The sequence below is a fragment of the Plectropomus leopardus genome, chromosome 20, assembly GCF_008729295.1.
Source record: "Plectropomus leopardus isolate mb chromosome 20, YSFRI_Pleo_2.0, whole genome shotgun sequence".
NCBI classification, from domain to species: domain Eukaryota; kingdom Metazoa; phylum Chordata; class Actinopteri; order Perciformes; family Serranidae; genus Plectropomus; species Plectropomus leopardus.
Window position 1 is genome coordinate 22,334,166 of NC_056482.1, and position 24,470 is coordinate 22,358,635.

Consider the following 24,470-nt stretch of genomic DNA (forward strand, 5'->3'; position numbering starts at 1 on the left):
ACAGAATTATTATTATTATCATCAGCACCATCACATGGACCCCTAAAAACATCTGAATTCAGAGATGTGACACAGAATATAATAAAAGGAACATCCATAAAAGAAAAAAAAGGTTCACAACTATGGTCAAGAAGCTAAAGCAGGAGTGGTTAACACCATGTTTACAACAGTGTGCCATGTGCTTGTGTAATTTTTCTTTTTACAATACAGTAACTGACTGGAAATAAGTAAAATTCTTTTTTTTTTGTATATTACATTTTACACCATGCTTTTTAAATTATTCCAAGGCTTGGAGTTACAAGTTTTAATATTCTACTGTGATTCACGTATTTTTATGGTTCAAAAGCTAAATAAAGGTGTTATACATATAATTTCACAAATCAATTAATCTCAGTCCATCATAACACCACGCCTGACCAAGATGAAAGAGCAGATGATATGTTGACTGTCCAATGTTGTGTTGGTCGTACTATAGAGTAATTTACTGCTTGTGTATAGTAAATAATACAAAGTTTAGCAACAAAATTGGATACTTAATTGCAATATTAGTCTGGAAAAAAAGCTTTTTTTGACTTGCATATTTCACCCACAGTGGTCAAGCTATAAAGCGGCACCTCTTTGACTCAAATGGTTCAGGACACTGATTGGCATCATAGAGATTCATATACTGTTAGTATAATTTTAAATAAATAAACCGTGTGTTTTAAATAATTTAGTGAATAAGTTGTAACTGTGTGTGTTGCTCATGTGGTTGGACCACATAAATAATACAGATAATCCTAAGAAATTGACGAGACACACTTACAGATGGAAATAAGCATGCAGTGTTTTTTCTGCTGACCATGCAAACCTTACTAAAGGAAAAAAATGTCAATCAATTTATGAGTGAGAGAAGTTTTCTAATATTTTGTGTCTTTGATTTGAATTTTGTGTAGATTGAAGTTGTATTAACACCAAAATGCATGGCAAATTTTTGCTTCACGTTTCTCGCTTGAAAATGCCATTTGAGGGTTTTGTGGAGTAGTTAACTACGAAATATTCGTCCTCAGCTGTGGTAACGGTTGTGCTAACTACCTGAGGAGGGCCACTAGGTGTTAACTTGGTTTATAATAAAGCAAAATTAGCTGCTTGAATCAAGTGATTTGAACACAGCAAACAAAGAGGCTCATGAACACAGCAACAATCTCTTTTTCAATTGCATATTGTTTACAGCAGCTCATTAATGCTTTCCTCTTTCCCTTGTTTACCTATTATAATAAAAAACACACTTATATTACTCAACAAAACAGCTTACCCAAGTCGCAAATACATATTTTCAGAACTTTTGTTTTGTCTCTGCACAGAACTGATGATAAGTTGTAGAGTCCCTGTTGCTCAGAGACAGTATTAAAAAGTTTGTCCTTCTTTTCTGACCAGATTTCAACATGTTAAGTTTTTTGTAACACAGCATCCAGAGAATTTCAGAGAGTTTAAAAAGTTTACCTCACACAAATGTCACAAATTTTGCGTGTTCGCATTGTATCATCCATGTAACTTAGCACAAACTCATATCTATTTGTATCTTTGAATTGACTTTGTATATAATAGTGTCAAATGAAAATTTTGCTTTGTGTTCGGTGTGAACGCATGATAAGTAAAAAAAAAAAAAGGAAATAAGTTGTAATTCCCCTGAAAAAGAAATAGCCATGCTATGCTAATTGTTGCTCTGAGGTAACTGCTAACAGCTGCATGCTAATGTGCTCAGAATTACAATGTTAACTTGCTGATGTTAAGCAGGTATAATGTTTACCATGTTCACCATTAGTTTAGCATGCTAACATTTGCTAATTAGCAAGTACATCTGAGGATAGTGTGTAGTTTTGCATGTATTTGGTAAAAAAAAAAAAAAAAAAAAAAACTTTGATGAATCAAGTATAAAATACTGGACAAAGTGGAATATGGAGCCTGACAGTAGCGCTGGAGAAAAATTCATGGAGCACCAAAGTCAATACAATTCAATATCAGGAGGGCACGAGTGTGGCTAACAAATTTCAAGCAAATCAATCCTACAGTTTGTTTAGACATTTCACAAAAAAAAAATCAACATCATGGTATCACTTGTGGCTAAGTCCAGTGATTACCAAAGTTAAAAGGATTTATCATCTTGGCATCATAGATACCTGCAGCAAATTCCATTTGTCAAGATTTCACTTAAAGCCAAAAATATCGACCTACAGGTGGTATTACACGTAAAGAAAGGGGACTGCCAAAGTCAATAGGATTCATCATCTGGACACCAAGAATGTCTGTGGAAAATGTCAGGGCAATTCATATTTCAGTCTGGACCGAAGTGGTGAACTGACTGACACTGTCTTTAGAGGCACTAGCATGGCTAAAATATGCTACACTCTCACTGACCTCATCAACCTCTAAATAATTTAGCTATTTTCTCTAGTTATTAGCATCAAGAAACTCTTACATGCCTGCTTTTTTGTATATTTTTGTTTGCAGTTTGAGGGTAAAGTAACCCAACAGCAAACAATAGACTGATGTGAAGTTGAGGATATTTTGTCATTTTTCAAGTTCCTCTTTCAATTCTGCTGCAGAGAGGAAATCCTCAGGTTTTATCCTGTGGAGATGCCAAGCCATAGTGGATAAGGTTTGTAATTTAGGCCACCTTTTGAGACGGTGCCAAAAGTGAGGCGCTTTCAAAAGTGAAGTGAAAGCCCTCAACAAGTTTGGAAATTGCTGGATGCCAGAAAGAAAGCATGACAATAGTCTTATTCTGTCACTGACGTCTATTTACAAGCAGTACTCTGCTCCTATTCATCAGCTAGCCACCTTTTAAGCACACGGTATCAGACTGGTGTGCTTAGTGTTATTTATTTCGTTATATAAACTGGCATCCCAGTGAACCTGTTTATTCACATCATCTCCATTCAACTGTGATGCTAAATTGTGATGAAGTTCTACGAAAGTGTCACAGCAGATTTATGCACATTAGAGATGATGACAGGCTTGTAGCTGAAAAGCACTTTAGTGTTCAAAAGAATGAGATGCCAGAATATGTCTCATTTAGCCATCAATGATTTAACAAATAATGAGGTAGAAGGCATTCCCTGCCATCAACTTAGACAGCTTTGGTGTCAAAACATGCCGCTTTATGGATATGACACCACTTGACAGGTCTTATGTCATGTGTACAGTGCTGTCATTTGAACGTCTAAGTGACCATGTCAAATTAGTTTGGAGCCACTTATCATGTCACTGTTTTTCAGTTTTACTGCTTGGGGCTCATCAATTTTGTTTAGCATTAAGGGCATTATTTTGAGGTAGCTGACAAGCTCTTGACAGTTTCTAAATGATGTTTCACATCTTCCACTGGTTCATTCGTTAAAAGCCTGGCTTTTGGCCAGATGTCGCTTCATTTGCCAGAGTGAGCACAGAAACAGTCTGCCTTCTCTGCATGCGTGACATACTGTACCTCTAAAGGTACTGATGAAGTTACTTGACTGCTCTCACATCACAGAGATGGAGCTTTTACAGATGGAAGTGCTGCGTTTAGTACCCTGCCACCAGAGTAGTTTTAGGTCATGGGGATTCCTTTGCGAAGCCATTAATGCTAGTCAGTGATTCAAGATGAAACCATCCTAATCAATAGAGTGCTGTTGGTCTTCACTTGTTTGTATTTCCCACATTTACTCCCTCTATACAGTATGTACACCAGGTTAAACGAAGGAAGGCGCATTAAGTGGAATTCAAAACAGGGTTCCTACAGCATAAGGCAAGTTAGATTTTAGGCCTTTTAAGACTTTTTGAATGCCACTCAGAATAAAATTCAAGACAAACTTTTCAATAAGCAAAATTACAGAAAAAAAAAGAAAAACTGAACTACAATTATGTAGAGTTGGAACAATTCTGAGAGGCACATTAGGGGCGACCACGCAGAAAATCTCCACAGTCGGATTTGCAATTTTTCCCAAATGTTTGACTGTTTCATTGTGGCGGAGGTAAGGGAAGAACAGAATTGGGAAATATCTGGCATTTGTTTTCAGGTTTTTTTGTTATTGTTTTTTTTCTGATTTTATGATTATCAATCTCAAATGACATCTTTTATTTTGAGCATGATTGTATGACTATGGGGTGCTTTTAACTCAGACGTCGATGTAAGCACAATGTGCTATAGTAATAATTATCCATGCAAAAAAGGAGTGATGTGTGTAGGATTTAACGAAGCTTCCATGCAGATAATTAGCATCTGATTTTCATTTACAGCCCCAGATGCAACGTCAAAGCAATAAACGATCAATGAAATCCTACCTCCAAGTTTTAGCATCTTAAGACCTTTGAAACATTGTTTAGGACATTGTAATACCATTAAAGGCCTTATTTTTAAATTAATTAATTCAATACCCTTTAAGACTTTTCAAGGATCTGCAGAAACGCTGTAGAAAAAGCATAGAGTTTTTGGGATTCATGGTGTACTGTTGTTTTCCCCACAGCAAAGATCAACTACCAACCAGCCCTGCCTAGCCAGAGAGAATTCCTTACCCAGAACATGCCTGTGGGCCACATGATAAAATTCATTATTACCTACCAGACGGTGAGTAACTGAATATAAATCACAACTGAACAGAAGTTAACATGAATAATGTTACGAGGATACAAATTTAGAAACATTCAATTTGAACAATCACTCCTTGTCCTCTAAACAGTTGTTGCAGCTTTTACATATTTTTCTTAAATTGGCCACACTTACAAAGGGGTGAAACTATTTCAATTTATTGCAAACTCCATCACATAAATGACACTACATGCTTGTCATATTTGATATTGTACAACTGCAACACATGTGGCCCATTTCACAAAAGTAAATTACTTTTGGGCCACATGTGTTGCAGTCGTACAATATCAAATATGACGTGAGCATTGCCTACATGCAAATGATGGCTGTGTCAAGATTCATAACTCATTGTTGCTTGCAAATTGCAGATACATTTGTCAATCCAACAGGGCTCTCACATGGCCATGTCTGGGATGCAAGTGCAATGTTTGTTCTGATGAGTAAAATTTGTCAAAATTATTAGATTTTTCAGTGTGCAGCTTCTTATTTCATGTAAAATGAATGAATGCTCCTCAGTAGGGGTGTCAGCAAAAGTGAGGGAAAATTGTTTTTGAATTTGTATTTGTATTTCATAAAACAGAAAGCCTGAAGCAATGAATGGTTGACTCATGGCACAAGTTCTTTTTGGATGTCAACACTTTGTACAAAAGAGCTTCTAGCACATGAAATTTCATTTGTTTAATCTTTTCCATCTTGCACTTTACAACCACAAAATTAATTAACAAAATGCTTGTGAGCCTTGTTAGTAGATTAAATTTGTCTACTGTAATGAACACAAAGTCATTAGTGCTTAGATCTGTGCCTTGGGGTTTTGCCAAGATGCATTTGGATTCTGATAAATGCAAATAAAAATATTGGTCACTGATCTAGAATACACTTTGTTTGATATTCTCCTTCTCAGTTAGTAGTCTTCTACATGATTTGAGATGTTACATTTCTTTCTACAGTTATGAATATGATGTGTTTTTCTGCAGAGTGTAAAACTTGCAGTACTGCATAAAAATATTTTATTTTATCTATTTATTTATTTGAAATGGACATACAGTAACATTGGTGCCGTAACATTCAGACATGCACAAGACACAGATGCACTGCTTTGAGCGTTTATCGCAAAATGCTAATTTGTAACACCTGACCATGGGAGGCTTTTCCAAATTACAAATTAAAATACAGAGAAAGAAGAAGAATAACATAAAATAAATATAGGTCATTTCAACACAATATAATTATAAGTGGTAGATAAAATACAAATATAAAAAGGCTGTGTGAGGAGACTAAACATACATGATCCTATACCTGTTTAAGTGTGGGAACAAAGTTGTTTCTCCTTCGGCAACGACTTCATACCTTTGTTAAAAGCAATAAAATTGTTTTGCAGTTTTAGCTCAGTGGGTAGACTATTCCAAAGTTTTAGAGAAGGAGGCCGACCATGCAAACATTTAAACATCAATTTCAGATTACAGTAGCCAAAAAACTTTCAGAACTAAACATATTATGTTTCTCTAGTGCATGGCAGTGGTGCCATCTTAGAGGTTTTCTGTCCAGGATTTTTATTGTTTGATTATATAAAGACATGATTGGTTTTAAGGATGTTTGTGAGGCCTAGGACCAAGTAATGCAGTTTGAGAGATGTAAGAATATCTTAGCATGCATATAAAGTTGGGCTGTTTTTAATGAAAGATACTTCCTAATTATTCTGAAAGTTTAAATTATATGTAACCTTTTTACAAATATAGTTAATTATAATAACAGAATTAATAATAAATACTTGACATATTCAGCCACACTAATGGGTTCGTTATTAATTTTAACTAAGAAATCTTTGTTTTGTTTACAAATAGAGAAACATATTGAAACTGTTTTTTTGATGTTTTAATGGTGAAAATCAAGTGTGTGAAGTTAAGCAGTGTGGATGAGTGTTTATACTTCCTCCTACATATGGCATGCAATGATGGAAGAAAATGCAGAGAAAAGGAATAAAGCAGACCTAACTGAGAACAGCAGGTGAGGGTTAGAAACACACTGATGCTACAGAACAGTGCACTGAGCACTGATAAAGGCAACATGAAATTCAGTCTGAGCCAACACTTACAACAAAGAGCTGAAATAATGATCAAAACAGCTTCAGACTATCAGATGTTATTATGCACGGGTGAAAGAGACGTAAGGCTGTATCCAAAATCACACCCATTAAATGCATAATGCATTACATTTACTCACCGCCTTCTGAGTGTCCAAACTCATATAAAAGTATAAATGTATGCAAGACATGTCCATCAAAATGTCCACAATAGAACAAAAGACGTAGCGTCCATTACAGGGAAACTTCTTTCTGCTGCTGTCTTCTATATCCCACAATACATTGGGGCTCATTTTGAAAATGTGGAAATTATAGTCACATAACAATAAAGCTTTCAGTGATTACACAAAATGGCTATGCTTAATAAACATCCAACATTTACTTAAGTTGAATTTACACCGCCGTGCGGTAATTCGCCACCTTCAACCCTTTTCAATGAGGGGAAGATTGCAGAGGGGATATGGCAGTGGGGGTATGAAGCGGTCTACAGTATGTGCACATGCACAGATTTTGCTCTGACAGGCTGAGTTCACCGGTTGAACTTATGGCGGTTGCTGCTCAGCTTTTGCTGATCAAATATCAAGTATCAAGATAGAAGACAAGATGGAAGAGCTGATAATGTTGATGTCTGAATACCAAGATTTACGGCACAAGCAATTTCTCAGGACAACTAGAAGAAAAAACTGGGCCTGGGATAACACTCCCTTCAAATTTCAGATGAATGCTAAATTGCCCAAATATGTAGAAATTTTTGGTAATTTCAGTGATTTCCGTTGTCTTGATGCAGTATGCAGCTACTAGCTAGATTGCAGTTCAGCCAGTGTTCAGCAAAGCACCTGTAATCAAAGCTGTGGACCGCAGCAAAAGGAGTCACTTTAAAAACGCTTTGCCTTTTGGGGGAACCCTTTTGCAAATCAATGCTTGTCGGTAGTTGTGCAGTGGTGTGAGAGCAGCTTTGGTCTAGATCCTATTATCCGAAGTCAGATGTATAAAGTGTGTGTATGCATTTTTCCATACATGAACTGGTATTTAAAAACGAGTCATCTGCACACCTTATACATACTTGAGACCAGGCATACACACGGTTTTAGCCAATAGCTTGGGACAATCTGTCAATGCAGAGCTGATCAGAGCTAATCGATAAATGAGAGGGGCAACTGCAAACTTTCAGAACCAGCAGAATGAACAGTTAAGTTTCACTATTAATGTGTCTGATGTTCTGCTGCTCCATCGCTGCCCTGAGTGGGCTCTGCACTCCGACAGTGTGGTGCTAATGTTAAATATATTTCAATAGTGCTCGTAATGAACATCCCGGCTCCAAAAATAGAAAATGGCCCCCACAAATAAATAAATGTGTGGGAAACCCTTGAAATTATAAGTTGCTTTTAGGCTGCTCAGCTTAATGAAATAGTCATATCTCATACCTCTCTGCACATTTTAAACTCAGTGTTTTGAACATAACTTGTCACTGAAAAGGGCCCTGTCTGCAAGTCCTGTGGTTGAACATTCGGACGCACCTGCCTCGAGGGGAGTTTCGCCACTGCTGTTACATGGTTTTACTTTAAAAATGTTTGTACAACAAATGTTGTACTGCTCCAAGTGTGCATGTTGCAAAGCTCTCTAATGACTCAGAGAGCCACAAAATCTGATACTCACATCTTACTCTTACTGAGAGTACGATTTTTTTCTATTCCTGGCATCTAAAGCTGTGAGCCCTGCATCTCCATTTGATTTCTGCATTCACTCTAGGGATGGAAATTGATAAGATTGTTTTGGTAACACTGCCCACACCAATTTTACTTATTTGTCTGATTCCCTTATTAACTCCTGATCAATTTTCTGTGTAAAAGTGGTGGCTGATGGACAAGCTAGCTGTAGCCTCAGAGCAACCTGCAGCGACAGTCTGTCTGTCATTATCAAAAATGGATGAAATGAGAGAATATATAATTGTAAAGCATTTCTATTTTGTTTCAGTGTTCTTGGTCAAAGAAAAACATTTGCTAAGCCAGTCTCAAGCATAATGTGTAAAATAAATGGTATTCCTGGAATTTCAGCCCAAGCTGTGAAGAAAGATCTTTCAGCATATTGCTGGTGTATCCAGCCTTAATTACTTTTACAATAACATATAAGCAGCACTGTCGTCTTTTTTTGTGAAATGAAGCCACGCTCTGGATGTTTGTTCTTTCCTTGTTGGATCTCTTATTTGTTTATTGTGCAAATCCATTTAACATGCATGTTTATGGTGAGAAAAATCAAACCAATGCCCTCTCAGCTCAACCCAGCTGGAGACAATAAGAGCTGTTCATTGATTAACAATCAGATATGATTTCAGCCAGTCCTGAAACATTGGCCTTTGCCATCAATTCTTGGTGTCACAATACTCGGTTAAGATGCACATTGACCATGGTCAAATGTAACTACCTGACAAAACGTAATGAGCAGAACAAGGTCCACTTATCTGCAGGCCTCTTGCCTAGGCCAAGGTCCGCCTGTATAAGGACCTGAGAAAAGCTGTTCATGCTTGAAAACCGACAAATGGCATTGACTAGAAGCAGGTCTCGCATGAAAGAGTGAGCTATATACCTCCACAGTGTGGTGAGAGAATGAGGAGATTCTGCAGGAAGCTTCTGCTTGTACTTACTGCCATTTATTGCCTAATAATGGAGCAATCATGTTTTTTTACACAATAGTATTGGAAATTAAATTACTGTGATCTGCGGATTTTTAATGATGATTTATTTAAAAGACTATTCACTCAGGTAATCCTACATGAAAAAATATCTTAATACTCAAGCCCATCAAGGCACAGACAGACAAATAGAAATGGCATGGATTTCATTCATCCTTGTAGCTGTGATTAAAGCAATCACCTTTTCTTTTTGAACTGAAAACAGCCTCAGAGGGCTGTGCACAGTGCATAGAAACAGCTCATTTTAAAAGGACATAAAGAAACACCAGCAAGTTCCTCTGAGGAGAGAGATAGAGCGAGTTTAGTGCTGGACACTGCCATCTTGTTCACTGTCATTTCAGAGGAGAATAATTTAAAAACCAACCTCCCGCTAAAACCCATGACACAGGAATCAGAGAGACACTTTGATAGCAGATGGCAGCAGACACCTCTCGTAGAAGATGTAATAAAAGAGAACACTGAGCTGACTGAGCAGTTCACTGGGACACTCTTGTCAAATCACTTGTGCAAGCCCAAGGACTTTGCATTTTCAGCATAAATAGTTGAGTCTGCACTCCTGCCTTGGATTATCTTCTCCACAGTGGGCGACAATCCTAGAAGCACCAGCTTGTCCCTCTCAGCATCTAAGTCCTTGGAGGCAGCCCCGGGCTGGGCATCACATCTGTCTCTGCACTTACCTCTGTCAGTGCTCCCAAATGTTGGGTAATTTGTCAGGGCAATGTCCTAATCATCTCCACATTATATGGAGCTTATGTGAAGTCCGGGTGTAAAAAGCTGAACATCAGCAAATTCTATAGCCTGAAGGAGCCCATTTGTGCATGGTGCATGTGGCGACAGGTCAGGCGAAGGATGGTAGCGGCAAGTGTCCTGTCTTGAGCTAAAAAGATCCATACATGGCTTCCTCAACACGGTCCAACAATGTTGAAATAATGATCACGGAGGTTAGGCAGCTGAGACCGCTGAGACTATGGTGTGTGTTTACAGATCTAAAAACCGTCCCGCATGCTGTGCATCTGTATTGCAAGGAAATGCCTCTTCTCCTCAGTGTCTCCTGAGGTCTAGAACAGAATGAAAGTATGCCATCATACTTCACGCTTGTTGATCACTCAAATTAGCCTCCCTGACAATGCTCTTTGGCAGGACAGATGTCTTGTGCTGAAAAAATTTGGATGGGTCTGGCCCTGAAACAATAATTTTAAGAAACAAAAGGATGGTGTGCCGCCAAGAGTTTTTACAAGTTGAAATTTTTTTTTTCCATTGAAGAGTAAATTTGGAATGCAAGCAGGGTTGTACCTGACTTAGAATTATGACAGTTGAATCAGATTTGGCTGTTCATTACAAATATTCAACGATTCTTTTTGTTTCCCATACAAAGTTTAAAGTTTAAAGCCGGTCACTCAGTGTGACAGCGGCATTCACACAATAAAGTAAACAAGTTCACCGCACTACTACGATGGGTTGTAAATGTGCAGCAACATTTTTTGCCGACACTAGATATCAAACCAAAGACAAGAGACTCAGTATTAAGCTGCTGTTAGCTGTTAATTCACCACTCCTAAGCAGAAGGTCTCCCCTTTCTCCTCCTCCGTGCTGCTGCCTGCATGTCCGCAGCTCTCTGTACCAAAGAATAGCGTGAAAGTCAAGAGCACTCAATCCACAGCAATCTGGGGACCGAAAAGTCCCCAGGAGTACACAATACAGAAGAAAAACATCTGTTTGACTTGAAGAAGTCTTTGTCTTTGATGATAAGTCCTATATATAAGAATGTTCCTTAAGCAATAATTGGGAGAGTGCAGCAACAGTGCAATGTAAATAAACCCAGTTTAACTCTATTTTGTTACTGTAAGTTAAGTTGTTCTCTGGTGGTTTAAGCTAAATGTCATCAAACTAATAACCAGGCAAGATGGTTGCAAGACAACTATAATGAATTAATTTCTTCAATCACTATCTATCAGGTCAAGTTACTATTTATTTACGATTAAAACAACTATGTAAAAATGAGGGTTTCAGACTCACAAATAGTCCAATGCCAATGTACTAGACAGAGTAAATCTGCATGAATGGATAAATGAGTGCACACTGAAATACATAAGCATCCATCCATATGCAAATTTAAATGCACTAGCACGCATGCAGTGGTTAGAAGAAGTGCCACAAAGACTGCAGATATATTTCTCACAGTATTTTAACCTCAAAGTATGTCAAAAAATGAATAAATGTATGACTAAAAAATGTCATTGTTAAGTGTCATTTGGTACTCACTCAAAGTAGTCGGTACAACCCAAAAGCCTTGGTGGCAGGTTCATCAGAGTCACTTATTATTACATGAGGCAGCAAGGTTGCCAGCAGACTACACATAGCGTGTGCATGAGAGCTAAATACTTACTATTTAATGAGACATTTGTATCACATTTATACTGTAAGTCTCATGCTATTTTAGGAAAGACCATAGAATGGTCTCAGATCATAAAATCATAAAATCTGCCCAAATTAAATGTATTCAAATTAACTATGCTGTAAAATATATTTAAGAAATGCTTGCTTTTTTGTATATTTTACAACATACAATGTCTGTACAAATCGTTGTACATAATTTTTTTGCCTCTTTTTAGACCTCAGTCACGATTATTTTGATGCTATACGTTTTGTTTATGGTAGTTTAGTACCCCACAGTTGTACGACAAGGTATATTTTCTTAAATGACAACTAAACCTTAAAAAATAATGTATCAGTAGTATCAAATAGTATCAAAGGTTAGTCAGAACTATATCCAATCTGCATTTCCAATCGTTTTAGATGACAAAGTGCATCACACAACTGTAATGTCGCTTATAGTGTTTGGTTTTGGCTATTGTCAGGATTGTCTAAGGAAGTGCATCATCAGAGTCTGTTGGATGAATTTTACAGTTTTGTTTCAAAATTGTCACATAGGAATAAATATGTCATGTTTTACATGTATTCTTAGTGAAAGTAACTTTCTTGTTTTGGCAAATGAATGCGGACATTTTAAAAAGCAGTGTATTTTATGTCTGCATCTGCCACCAGTGGGCCATCAGGATAAGACTAAGCCTAATATGTGTAGTCCATTACAGGAGAGACTTGATGCTCTCTGCAGTGAGGTGGGGAAAAAAACGCACTACCAAAATGCCAAAAGGAGTTACAAAATATCCGATGCCAGCAATAAACCAATATTGTGCATCCCTAAAACTACAAAGTGCCCATTCAAGTTAAATCCATCATTGCTAAATGTCAATTCCCAAAAGCAAATCTAGGTGAGGAAACCTGGTTTAGAGGGGGGAGGTACAACCAAGTGCCCTGGAGCCTGGGAGCCAGACACAGAGCTTCGAGGTCAGCGCGGAACTGGCGGGTTCAAAGCAAAGGGTTGGCACATGTTTCCACAGAAATACTGTTAGATTAGGACAGTGTTACTAATGGTAATAATCACTAGGTAGCTAGCTCCTACCAGACCCAGATGGGGCACAATGCAGAAAACTGAAGAGTAGCAAAATCAACCTGTAAACAGACATCCCTAAACAGTTGGTCAAGGATGCTTGCAGAGTGAGGCAATTCAAGGGAGCAAATTGCCCTCAACTTCAATTGGCTTTTTCTTCTCTGCATGCTTCAGTATAAAAATTACTGTCTAATGGCAAGGGAATGCTTATATTATATGGTACAAAGACAGAAGGTAGCCCTTAAGGCAGCCCTTGAGTTAAAGACGTTTCATTGCTAAGAATGATTCTCTTTGTTGTAAATACCATTAAATGTGACACTTGTGTGGCAGTAAGGTTCTATTTAGCTTCAAGTGCAGTTCAGTCGTTTTGAGTGGTTGTCTGTGCTGAATGAAATGGCACTTAATATAACTTGTGCGCAAGGGAGTTCTCGTTGGGTTTTGTGCTTCTGTAATTATTGCTGATATATGAGGAAGCTGTGAGCTGTCTCTGTTTCTCTACAGGCTTTTTGGAAGGAGAAGGGCTTCTCTGGGGAAATAGTGGTGGGATCCTCCATCGAGTGTCCATTCTGTGTTACATTTGATGCCACCAGCCCCAGTGGTAATGCTGCTTTGGTCGGCTTCATTGCTGGCAAGCAGGCTTCTCGATGGAGCTCCAAGGAGGTAATGGCTTATCAATGTGAAGACAGATAAAATCATTAGTATTTATCTGTAATTTAAACATGTTATGTTCTGTGCTTGTAACAGTCTCTTGCCATCTGAATTTCCATTGTGATTCATTACGATCTCATGTTAATTTATACTGCACAGAAATGGCAAATAAGAACAGTCACTGATGCATATTTTTACATAATTGCAGTGATGTGTAGTAAATATATTTAAGTTGATAATGGATAGAAACTGTGGTTTGCCAGGCTTATGCTGTCAGCAGACATGTAATATTCCATTATTGCGAGCTATTCCTGATATGGACATGGTTCTCAATGGCTTTGAAGTCTGGTAGTTTCATCAGAATTATACCATCTTCTCCAAGAGGGATGGGCCAATTATCATCCTGGACAATTATTTGCCTCAATATTCAACATTTTAAACAATGAACCAATTGTTTGGGGTTTTTTACCTGTTAGCCAATAGGAAAAAAAATCAATTAAAAATGTGCTACTCTGGTAAGGAATGCCATTTTGGTCAATATCAAATGGAAATACATATATATATAAAACTATGATATTATAAATACATCAATAAATAAATATGACTATGAAAAACTCCACAAATAAATGAGGCAAAAAAATAACCACTATTTAGCCTCACTCAATGTCCGGCCCACAGCATTATCTGACTAGTTGCACATCATGAGTGACAGCCTATCAACACTAAAGGCTGCCATGCAAAAAATGAGGAAAGATAAAACACGTAATGAAGCTGCTCCTGTGAGTGAGCAGGGCAGCAGATATTGCTGACGTTGTCACCACAATCTAATACAATAAAGATGCAAAACACCCAGTGTTTCCACTAGTAATGTCCTGCTGTTAATAATAATAAGTACCAGAGGTAACCTAAAATGTATGAGGAGGTGAAAACTGTAAGCAGAGGAAGAGGGAGTTAGACGGCGCTAGGACGAGGGCGATAAATGTGATGAGTTTATCATAGTTTCGAAAACCGCAGTGCAGTTAGGATACAAACATTTCATAAAATAGACATATACATAAAATGCTGACATGCAGATGCACATTCAACGCGCATTTTACCTGTTCATGTACGTCAGCCTTCACTCTGTCTCTGTTAGCAGAGACTTCAGTCTGCAGTGTACTTTATACACTGATCATGAAGCCCAAAGTAACTCTAAAGTTCTCTTGTTTATCAAAGAAAGTTTTTGTATTGCAGCGAGCTTCAGTCCTCTCTCTCTCTCTCTACTGAAGAAAAAGTCTTTGGGAGTATCACACAAAACAACAACAGAGAAGGCAGGCTGCAATTCATGCAAAGAATGTGGAAGAGCGATGTTTCTTTTTCGAAGATTACATTGGAAAGTCCTCTTTTGCAACATCTAATGAAACATATACTGTACTTTAAGGCATTAAACAAGCTGTTGTTTTAAAGTTTGTATTATTTTTAATTTTAGGAGGGGTGCACAATAACATTGGCACAGCAGCAGCATCAGTAGATATTGGCTTTAAAATTACATATAGGAACCGACCAACATGCTGATTTCTTCTGATATCACAGACCGACCACACAATGACTGAATGTTACGTACATTGAAAAGTGTTGTATTTAATGTCTGCTTCTACTGGCGGGCCATAACAATTAGCGCATGCATAATTTGGCGTTAATGCCAATACAGAAGAGACTTGATGATCACCAAAATTAGGTGGGAAAAAAAGTGAAAGTATCAATATCAGTTATTGGCCAAACAGGTTAGATATTGGCAAAAAATCCAATATCTTGCATTACTACTAAATTTTGACACAATGACTCATTTTCACTGCAAATGTATATATAATAATTGGAATTGGCCCTGAAAAAAACACATCAGTCAGCTCATTCCTCGAATATATTACAGCTGGATTTTCAGAATCACTTTGTCCTTTGACCGTTCTCATGCATTTTAGGGTAAAGCCTGGTTAACCTTTTTGTGGATTCAAAAGCAACATAGTGTGCTTTGTCCAACTGATGCTACTGTGTCAGAAAATGCTCAGGGGCAACATTATGAAAATTGTATGAGTGAACAGCACAGCACGAGGAGAACAGTGGGGTGCTCCTGCCAGCTTTCAATAACTGTTACTTTAGTGAATACAGAACATAAACCTTGGGTTTTTTAAGTCAGTGCAACTGTCTTTCTTTTTTTCAGCACTGTTTGTACCAGGCACTAAGGTAGCTTTTGTTCCTTTTTTGTTTTTAAAGTGTCAATTATCTGCCTAAAAAAATAAAGACAAGCTTCATAAGCTTGAAAGGTGAGACAGAGACTCTCCTTATCATGGACTGGAGAAATGTAAAGAGCCTAGTGAATGGTCATTCACTAGGTAAACAACATGTTCATTCAAGTTTCATCCAAGCATTCATCACATCGACGTTTGTGGTGTAAATGAATATTCAAATTCTGTATTGTTTTTTTTTTTTCCGCGTATCTATTCATCCTGTTTAAGCCCAATCTGTCTGCACAATTGCAGATAAAGATTAAACTACACTTATATTATTGGTATCACACTTGTAGAATTAGATTCCCAGGGGACTACGAAGGGTTCTTTCCGACTAGTATGATACAAACATTTCTAATAACTCCAAGCGTTTTAACGTCAAAATCTGAAAATTAATTATAAAAAAAAAACCGAATAATTTCCAAATGGTGAAGACATCATATAATACGACAGACATTCAAAGCTTCATTCAAAAAACCTCAATAGAAGCACTGAATTTGAAAGAAAGACATTCAGTACAGCCATATCCCACACACACTTGACTTAACTGAATTATTATATTATAGAATTAACATAATATCAGGTGCTGATGAAATCTTTCAGGGGTGCAAACTCATCAGCAGTGAAAAAGGTGACAAAGATGTGAACCCTCGAGGAGGGTCTCGGGGTATGCACGCCCTGGAAGAAATTCTTATATTTTATAAATATCAGTTTTGAAATGTAGATTTCCTGTCAGTTTCAGTACCAGAGAGAAACATTCTCTGTTTAATGTAATCTTACTGCTACTAAAGTAATGTAAGGGGGGGACATCTGTTTAAGGCAGTTAAAAAAAAAAAAACAAGCATCAGAGCTTGGATAGGACACTTTTTTTGTTTTCGTTGTTAAGTATCATCCCTTTTGTGCCGGTAAAACAAAGAATCCTTTATTAAAGAACAAATAACTGAACGGTTTTAAAGCAATTCAGTCCTTTATTACACTACCTTTGAATAAGCGCAAATTAAACATATATATCATAATTCCCTCTGTAATATCTATTTTTATTGCTGTGAAAACATTAACAAAGTTCTTCAAAAAGCTGTATTATCCAAGTTATTCAACTCAGTACATGCAGCAGCGCAGGGAAAAACACTATTAGGCTAACATTCGCTAAATAAATACAACAGTCCCACACTTGACAGATCAGCCGCAAGGTTATCTAAACTTACTGTTAGAGATTTTTACTGTGCAGACAGACAAAAACTGACCTTATTTACTCTCCGACTCTGTCCTCGCAACCTCAGACCAACCCCCAACACACGCACACACCTTTTAAAAAAGACATCGGATCTACACAAGTTTCACAAATAACTTATTTCGTATTCAAATCGGAAATTTTTATTTTTGCACCTCTGTCTTTTCTGCAGATTTGACATTGGATTCATACGGGCTTAATACGCCTTTGTTTTGGATTAATAAGGTCGCATATAGCTACTCGCTTCTACCTCAGTAATTGAGTGTTGCTATTGACAGCTGCGATCCTCTTGCTCTCCCACACACACTTTCTGCACACCTTCCTTGATCCTCTCCTCTCTCCTCCCCTCACTCTCCTTCTGTCCTGACATTTTTTTAGTCCCCGTGTTTCCCTTTACCTGAAAAAATAAATAAATCCAGCCTCGTCTCTTGTGTTGTTTTGGCATTTCACTCATTAGCCTGTCTTGCTACGGAGCTCAGGCGTAGCCGTTTCCCTGCTGTGCCATGCTGCACAAAGTGCTAAATAATTAACCTCCACTTGCTACTTCATTGCTAAAGAGAGGAAAACTGTTGGTGTGTGTGAGGCAAGTGGGCAGCGAGGTTACAATTATACAATGTTTTGTGCTGTTAAAGTAAGATTTAGCTGCATATATTATCTTAAGAATTTGGCTCTCAGATAGTGCACCTGGTTGAATTCACTGTGCTGAATTTTTAGTTTGTGACTGTTTAGGCCCAATCTTAAAGGGTATCTTTCCTGTCTAATTTTTAGATTTCAGCTGAAAGTTGTTTTTTTCAAGAATTGCTCATCATAAGCAATGTGACACCATGTTTCAATTCACTCTTTGTTCATTTCGACAGTGTATTAAGAGAGAATGAGTTTCAGCCCAAAAATTATGGCAAAGGCTAGACAAGATGAGGGGGTGCTAAGAGCAAAGGTAAAGTGACATGTAGATGAGGAATCTTGGACAGTTTTGCAACATCTGTCATCATGTTTTATGGTGATCTGTCCTTTTGGTCCTCAGGCCACAGCTGCTCTGTACATAACTCACCACATGCACTAATACAACCAGGAGCATGTGCTGACCACGCTTGAGTTATTCAGATTGACTGCTGCTTCCTTTGTCCAGCTCAGATTGGTTTCTTGAATATGCATTCATATTTTAGTAGCCTGCTGTTATATTTCTGAGTGATGAAAAAGTGTAATGTAAGTACCACGATGGCACAGACATTTTCTTCTGTTTGCAGGGTGCTGAGAGGAGAAAAGCTGTGCTTTCCAGTCTGGTCAAATACCTAGGACCTGAGGCTGCATCTTTCATCCATTATGAAGAGAAAGTAAGTAGTTCATTGGCAGATGTCTAATGTAATAAAACAATAATAATTTAGTGCGAGGCAGATTTTTTTAGTGCCGAAATTCATAGTCCCATTTTTTTTACCTTGGATTTCAGAGAGGAAAGCTATTTTGTGTAGTAAAAGCACGATGGTGCGTATCTTTCAGTCAAACTTAACCCAATTGATTTATTCATAGACTTAAAGTGCAGTGCAATGTATAATGAGAGAGCCAGTTGTTTAAAAAAAAACATTTGCTAATTAGTTCCAGCTTACAGTCTTATTAGTTTTACATTACAATACAAGACAACAATACAAAAAGGGAGCCCAGCATGGGTCTCACAAAGAGCTGTGATAATCACATTTTTACAAAGGGAAGGGCATTTTAGGTAACTTACTTAACTACTTTAATTATTATAGAATATTGGAGCAATCAAACATAAGACTAGGAGTGTTAAGTGGCCAGAAACTGAAAGCAAGCACAATTTTAAATGTATTTGTTGAGTAACCAGGCTTCAGTTATCCTGTTAAACGTGGGTGTTAAGTTCACATGCGGGAGAAGCGGCGACGAGTACTCATCTACTACACATCGAATGAATACTGTCTTCCAAACAACTACTCATACAAAAGCTTCATTTTTACTACCTCTAATTGTGTATTCTTCAATGCAGTTGTTAATCTACATTCATCACATGCGCTAATGTGCACCACAGATGTTTATAACATGATCCATATGCAAAAAGGGCCACCATAGAAACATAAACAAACGTCACAGATATGATTTTTATCACAGCTGAGTAATCCTGAATTAACAGTGACATTGCCATCCCAAGTTGTGGGTCGGCAGCAGGGGATCATAAAATGTTCTGGCGAGTTTTGAAATAGCTCTGAGACGGGAGGAAATTACTTTTCTAAGATGGTAGAGGAGGGCATCCTTAGAGATGCGCTTGAAAAAGGTGACTTTGGTTTTTTTTCCCTTGCTGTGTACATGCACGCTTGCTGTCAGTTAAATTCCCAAAAATAGAGGCTCATTCCTAAACTGATTTTGTGCCAACACATAAACAAACAAAATACATTAAACTAATTCCTTGGACGGTGGCTGCGGAAAAACCTGCTGATGGATAGCAGAGCACAACCACCCATTATGGACACACACGAGCTACCACTGGCACTGCTATTACTGAACAACATATTTCATGCAGTAGATATTCCACTTGCCAAATGTCGTGCCACAGTCATACAGAATAGCTACTTTGCTCCATTACATGATGCACAGCATACACTGGTAGACTGCTAAACAGCACATTAGTCATGCAGACATATGATTATCGTCCCAGGACTCCTCACCTCACTGTTGAAAGGCAAGATTAAAAGGAAAATTGCCCTGAGGAAACCCAAGGCAGGGATGTTAAGCGAGACATCACGATTTCACTTTGTAGACTCAATGGTAACATAATTTTATAGAATACAATAAAAACAACTCAGAGCTTAGTGAAGGGGGGTAAAAGATTATAGATTGATGGTTAAGTGTCAGAAAACATATTTCGTCTGATTTAATGGCAGCCAGATAGGCAGTACAGTTTAATATTTTATGCTCATTATTTCTGTCTGGTATTGTTTCAAACAGGCAATAAACTGACAAGCCAATTACCCACAAGTTCCAACCATAATGTTCACTTCTTTAGTGTCACTGTCTGCAGTTCTTTCCACATCACAAGCTGAAGGGTTTCCACTCCTCTCCATTTCTATTTCAGGAAAAAAAGTATTGATGTCGGCATGTCAACATTTATTTAATATTTAAAGGTTGGAAACTGGCACCAGTCACCAGCCAAATGCTGGTAAAATATGCAAGTGGCTGCTTGATTTGCTTCACTTACCAGCCAAGTAACAATGGTGGTGTACTGAGTGGCTAGCAGATTTTGTAACCAACCAGCCAAAGTGACAGGGGGACAAAAAAGTTCATTTCCAACTCTGGTATACAATGCAGGACTTTCCTACAAACTGATGTATTGACTTTTCCAAAGGAAATCCCTCTAAATCAGCACTTACGACCCGCTAAAAGAGTATGGCTACAACAAAGCTTGGTCAAAGCTTGAGTGAGTCTGCTGTTTGGCTTTAACTTCCACTTTTGCTGGCGAGTACTTAAAGAGAGGATGGGGATGACGAGTTGGCCAACCTTATCACTGTGCAGAAGGAAGCGTGCATCTAGTCATAAACGAGAGGCCCATGCTTGTGACAGAACAAGATGTAAACATTAATGGCGACCTCCTCGGCTGAGCTGAGCTAGCTCAGCGGTGCTTGGTATAGTTACATTTTTTCATCTGCACAGCGTTACGGTTGGCAGTTGTAGTTGAGCAGAAAAAAGAAGTTCTGAAATGAAACTGTTCACAACAAGATCTGTGGATTATCTTGAGTAACCGGGTCATGATTTCTGGAAAGAGACACTGCTCTTGAGGGGTTTTTTTATATATGTATATTGGTGCTTTGAGCACCACAACCCAAGTGCCATCAAGTTCCATTATACTTGAGAAAAGGCAGACATCTTAATGAACAATATCTCCAACACTTGGCAACTCACATAAAAACTATCTAGACTGACAAATAGCACTACAGGTAAGAGCAATAATATGTATTTTTGATGTTGGGGTGGGACTATCGAGTACCATGTCAAGTTAAATCAAACTTTGCCAAATTTTGTTACCTGAGAGCACATCTTGGTGAGAGTAACTTCAGAGTATAGAGAGAAACAGAGAGCTTAAATAGGTCACCCCTGGAGCTTGTTCTAGTCACAGTAAGTCAGACCAATGAAAAGCCAACAGCGGTATGAAGTGTGGGTATGCTTTTCAAAACTCAACACAGACAGTCCTCGCTGCATTATCTGTGATGCAAAAAAGCAAAGCTGGCCAAAGCAACATGTCTGACATGAGCTTTAATTTGTCTGCTGTGTAAAGTCTCTAAATAAATAACAAAATGTTCTAAATAGATAAAAATGCTGAAATTTGGAAGTTTAATTACAACTGAAATCACACGTTGCTATCATAGAGAGAGTGAAGTACAGAAAAAAGGTACCGCTGGGTATGGGTACCAGTTCAAACGTTTATGGTAATGGGTATACTATATGCAGTGTTTCCCATTAATAACCAAGACTATGGCAGGCCGCCATAGTCTAATTTGTCCCGCCAGAGTCTCAATAGAGCTGGACTTTTAATCAGGAGTGGTATCAAAATATATACACCACTGGGTTATTAAGTAGTCGAGGCAGAGAGGAGCAGCAAGTGAAACTAAACTGTTCATTCTGCTGGGCGTAAAACTCTCTTTCACTTACAAAAATCTGCAAATATCTTCTGTCATCCATCCAGCGGTGAACGTATCAACGAGTGACATTCAGCTGCAGAGATAAAAAGAACAAAAAACGTCCACTACTGCCACACATACACTGGTTCTGTGGGAAACACCGTATATGATAAATTTAGTCTACGTCTTGATTAACAAATAATCACGAGGCATTTGGGGGAAAAGTTTTCAGTATTGTCTGAGGAGGGGCGCACAGTGACCATGGTTTTATGCTGTGTTTTTAGCTGTGCTATTAAATAAAATTAGAATTTATGGGATTTAGTCTGTGTGCACTATGAAATATTACAATGTTAATGTCTTTTAATGTTTCTGCTTTGCAGGACTGGGCTAAGGAAGACTACAGCGGGGGCTGCCCTGTTAATGTCATGGCACCAGGTCTGCTAACATATTACCACCCTAGCCTGAGGAAGCCCTGTGGCAGGTAATCACCCCGTTGATGACAAATACACCACAGAACACCTTTCCTTTCCCCTCGACTCAAACAAGTCACCTTTTGTGTTGGGTCTCAGCGGAACAAAGGGTCACGTTGAGGGATGTAGTGGAGTAAACTGGTGTGACAGTTTCTAAATCTTCGATATAAATCTTTTTAAGAGGAAAATTTTGAGTTAATATTCAGTAAATTGCATTGTTATAAACAGGATGACAGCATGAGAGGGACTGGCTGTGGTTGCTGGATGATCATGCTATTTTTATACCACAGAAAGGATGTCTGCACTTCACCCTGCCTAACAGGTATTACTCACTAGCAGCCAGTGCCTACAGATCATTGACATGAGTCGTTGGAGTGATTATGCCGTCGCTGATACACATTAGTCCACTTCTAAAGAAATGTCAAGAGGTCGTCAGCAGTGGTGTTCTCATAGGAAAACGTCCTATAATCCATTTCTAATGGCCTGTTCGGGGATGCACAAACCTGAACGAATGAGAGCGAGAGGTGGGGAGGAGGATCCAGGTAATGTATTTCCATAATGACATTAAGTCCGTGGGGAGCAGAGAAAGCTCATTACATAACGTGACTCAAACAGCGGCATGGGGCAGTAGCCCTTATCCACATTCCTACCCCATATAGAAAATGGATCCTCAAGGACATGCTGTGACCTTGACACATATTCAGCACATGTAATGAAGACAGACCCATGCTTGGTTGCTTGTGCTTTAAACATAACAGCACGGCAGACTCCAGCAGTTTCTGGTGGATTACGGAATTTTATTTGGTGTAGTATGAATCTCAATAGTGACCACAGTTCGATTTTCATAATTAGAGTTAATTGGGAATGTTGAAAATTAACCATTCATCAGCCTGAAGGGTTACACAAGTCAGTCTTTGGGTTAATTTTGCTAATCTTCAATTTCGTTGTTATACTAGCACTTTGCTGTGCCACATTAACAACAAAGCTAAAAAGGTATTTACTCATTACTCATTATCAGCCCCGCTCTGCACTGTGCAGTATCTGTGTCTGCGCTATAGGAAAACTGGCGATTACTGCTGTTAACACTGTGTTGATCCATGGTGACATTGTGCCCAGCCTCTGGTCTCCCCCAACTGTTTAGTAACTGCTTAATGGATGCCGGGCTACCAAAAGCAAAATTAACCAATCTGAGAGATTCCTATTCATGACATCCAGTTAGACCTCATTATTATAGGTGGATACTATGCCTAAGTGATCAGTGTGTAAGGTTTTTACAGAGAGGTTCTCGCTATGCAATTATAGGTCTGGTAAGAGAGAGCAGAGACAAGAATGATTAAGAAGATGGAAAGGCTGCCAAGAATTCTGAGTATACTGAGCCCAGTGGGTTGCTGTTTTACTAAGTTAACAGCTCCAAAATGCATGCAGAATAAACTCTGCACAAACTAAAGTGCTGCTTTGAAGGATGCTGAAATCTTTGGTTGTTTGTGTTGCTCCTCACATTGTTTGGATTATTACTACCAACAGAGAGGGATTAGTTCATTCAACCTATCATACACAGAGTGGAACAGAATAAATCTTTTAAACTGTGTGTTAGTTGTAAATGCACTGGGCTGTGATTTGTGTACCACCAGGTTTTTATATTTTACTATTTCAGAAATCAGAGCCAAGAATAAATATGATAAGTCTAGTTATGGCTCCTAACTTTGATAATGACAAGTGGAGCTCCCCATCAGAGGTCTACAGGCTTGGCAGGTCAACTCGGTGTGTCCACACAGTGAAGTCTGCATCCGTTCAGCCATTTCAGGATTAGTCAGTCTCTGTTCTCTCTTTTGAAGAGCAGCAGCAACACTTTCCTCATCCTAAAACACCTCAGGGAGAACCGCTTGTGATAAAAAAGCAGAGTTATAATATGTTCCTATGATTCTTTTTACACAGGCTTTTGCATCTTAAAAGGGCAATGCCTCGTGTTTACACACCGGTACATTAAAAGCCTGACAGTGAACTAAAACACACAACAGCTCAGCAAGAAATGATTGCTAAGGTTAGTAAGCATAAGGTCGCAGCAAAGTACCGCTTGTACTAAAACATGAGGCCCACTGGGCGACAAAACATGTGCAGGTCTTCATAGACCATGAATAATATAAGAGGGTCCTTCAAAGTCCCTTCGGCTGTCTAGACATGGTTACAGATCTGCACTGCACTCAACTTAAATCAACGCCACATCTGTATAATTTATGATTTCTAAAAGAAAACAAAACTTTTAAACTCATGCTTATGCTGCCAACAATCAATACTGACTCTAGATGTTTTTCTTTGTTTAAAGTGGCTATAATCAATATATTTATGATAACAGAGTATCAAGTGACATTATATCAAATGACTTTACCAACCTCTATAGCAAGTGTTTGCCGTTGC

At 38.3% G+C, this 24,470-nt stretch overlaps 1 protein-coding gene across 1 annotated transcript in view; it reads left to right on the top strand.

Moving 5' to 3' along the window:
- The window catches only part of si:ch211-127i16.2 (probable flavin-containing monoamine oxidase A), a 51,300-nt gene that overhangs the window by 16,511 nt on the left and 10,319 nt on the right, over positions 1-24,470 (top strand). The window contains exons 8-11 of the mRNA XM_042509001.1: positions 4,482-4,582; positions 13,325-13,483; positions 18,211-18,297; positions 21,966-22,066. Coding sequence (XP_042364935.1) covers positions 4,482-4,582; positions 13,325-13,483; positions 18,211-18,297; positions 21,966-22,066 — 448 coding nt within the window. The remainder of the gene's footprint in view (positions 1-4,481; positions 4,583-13,324; positions 13,484-18,210; positions 18,298-21,965; positions 22,067-24,470) is intronic.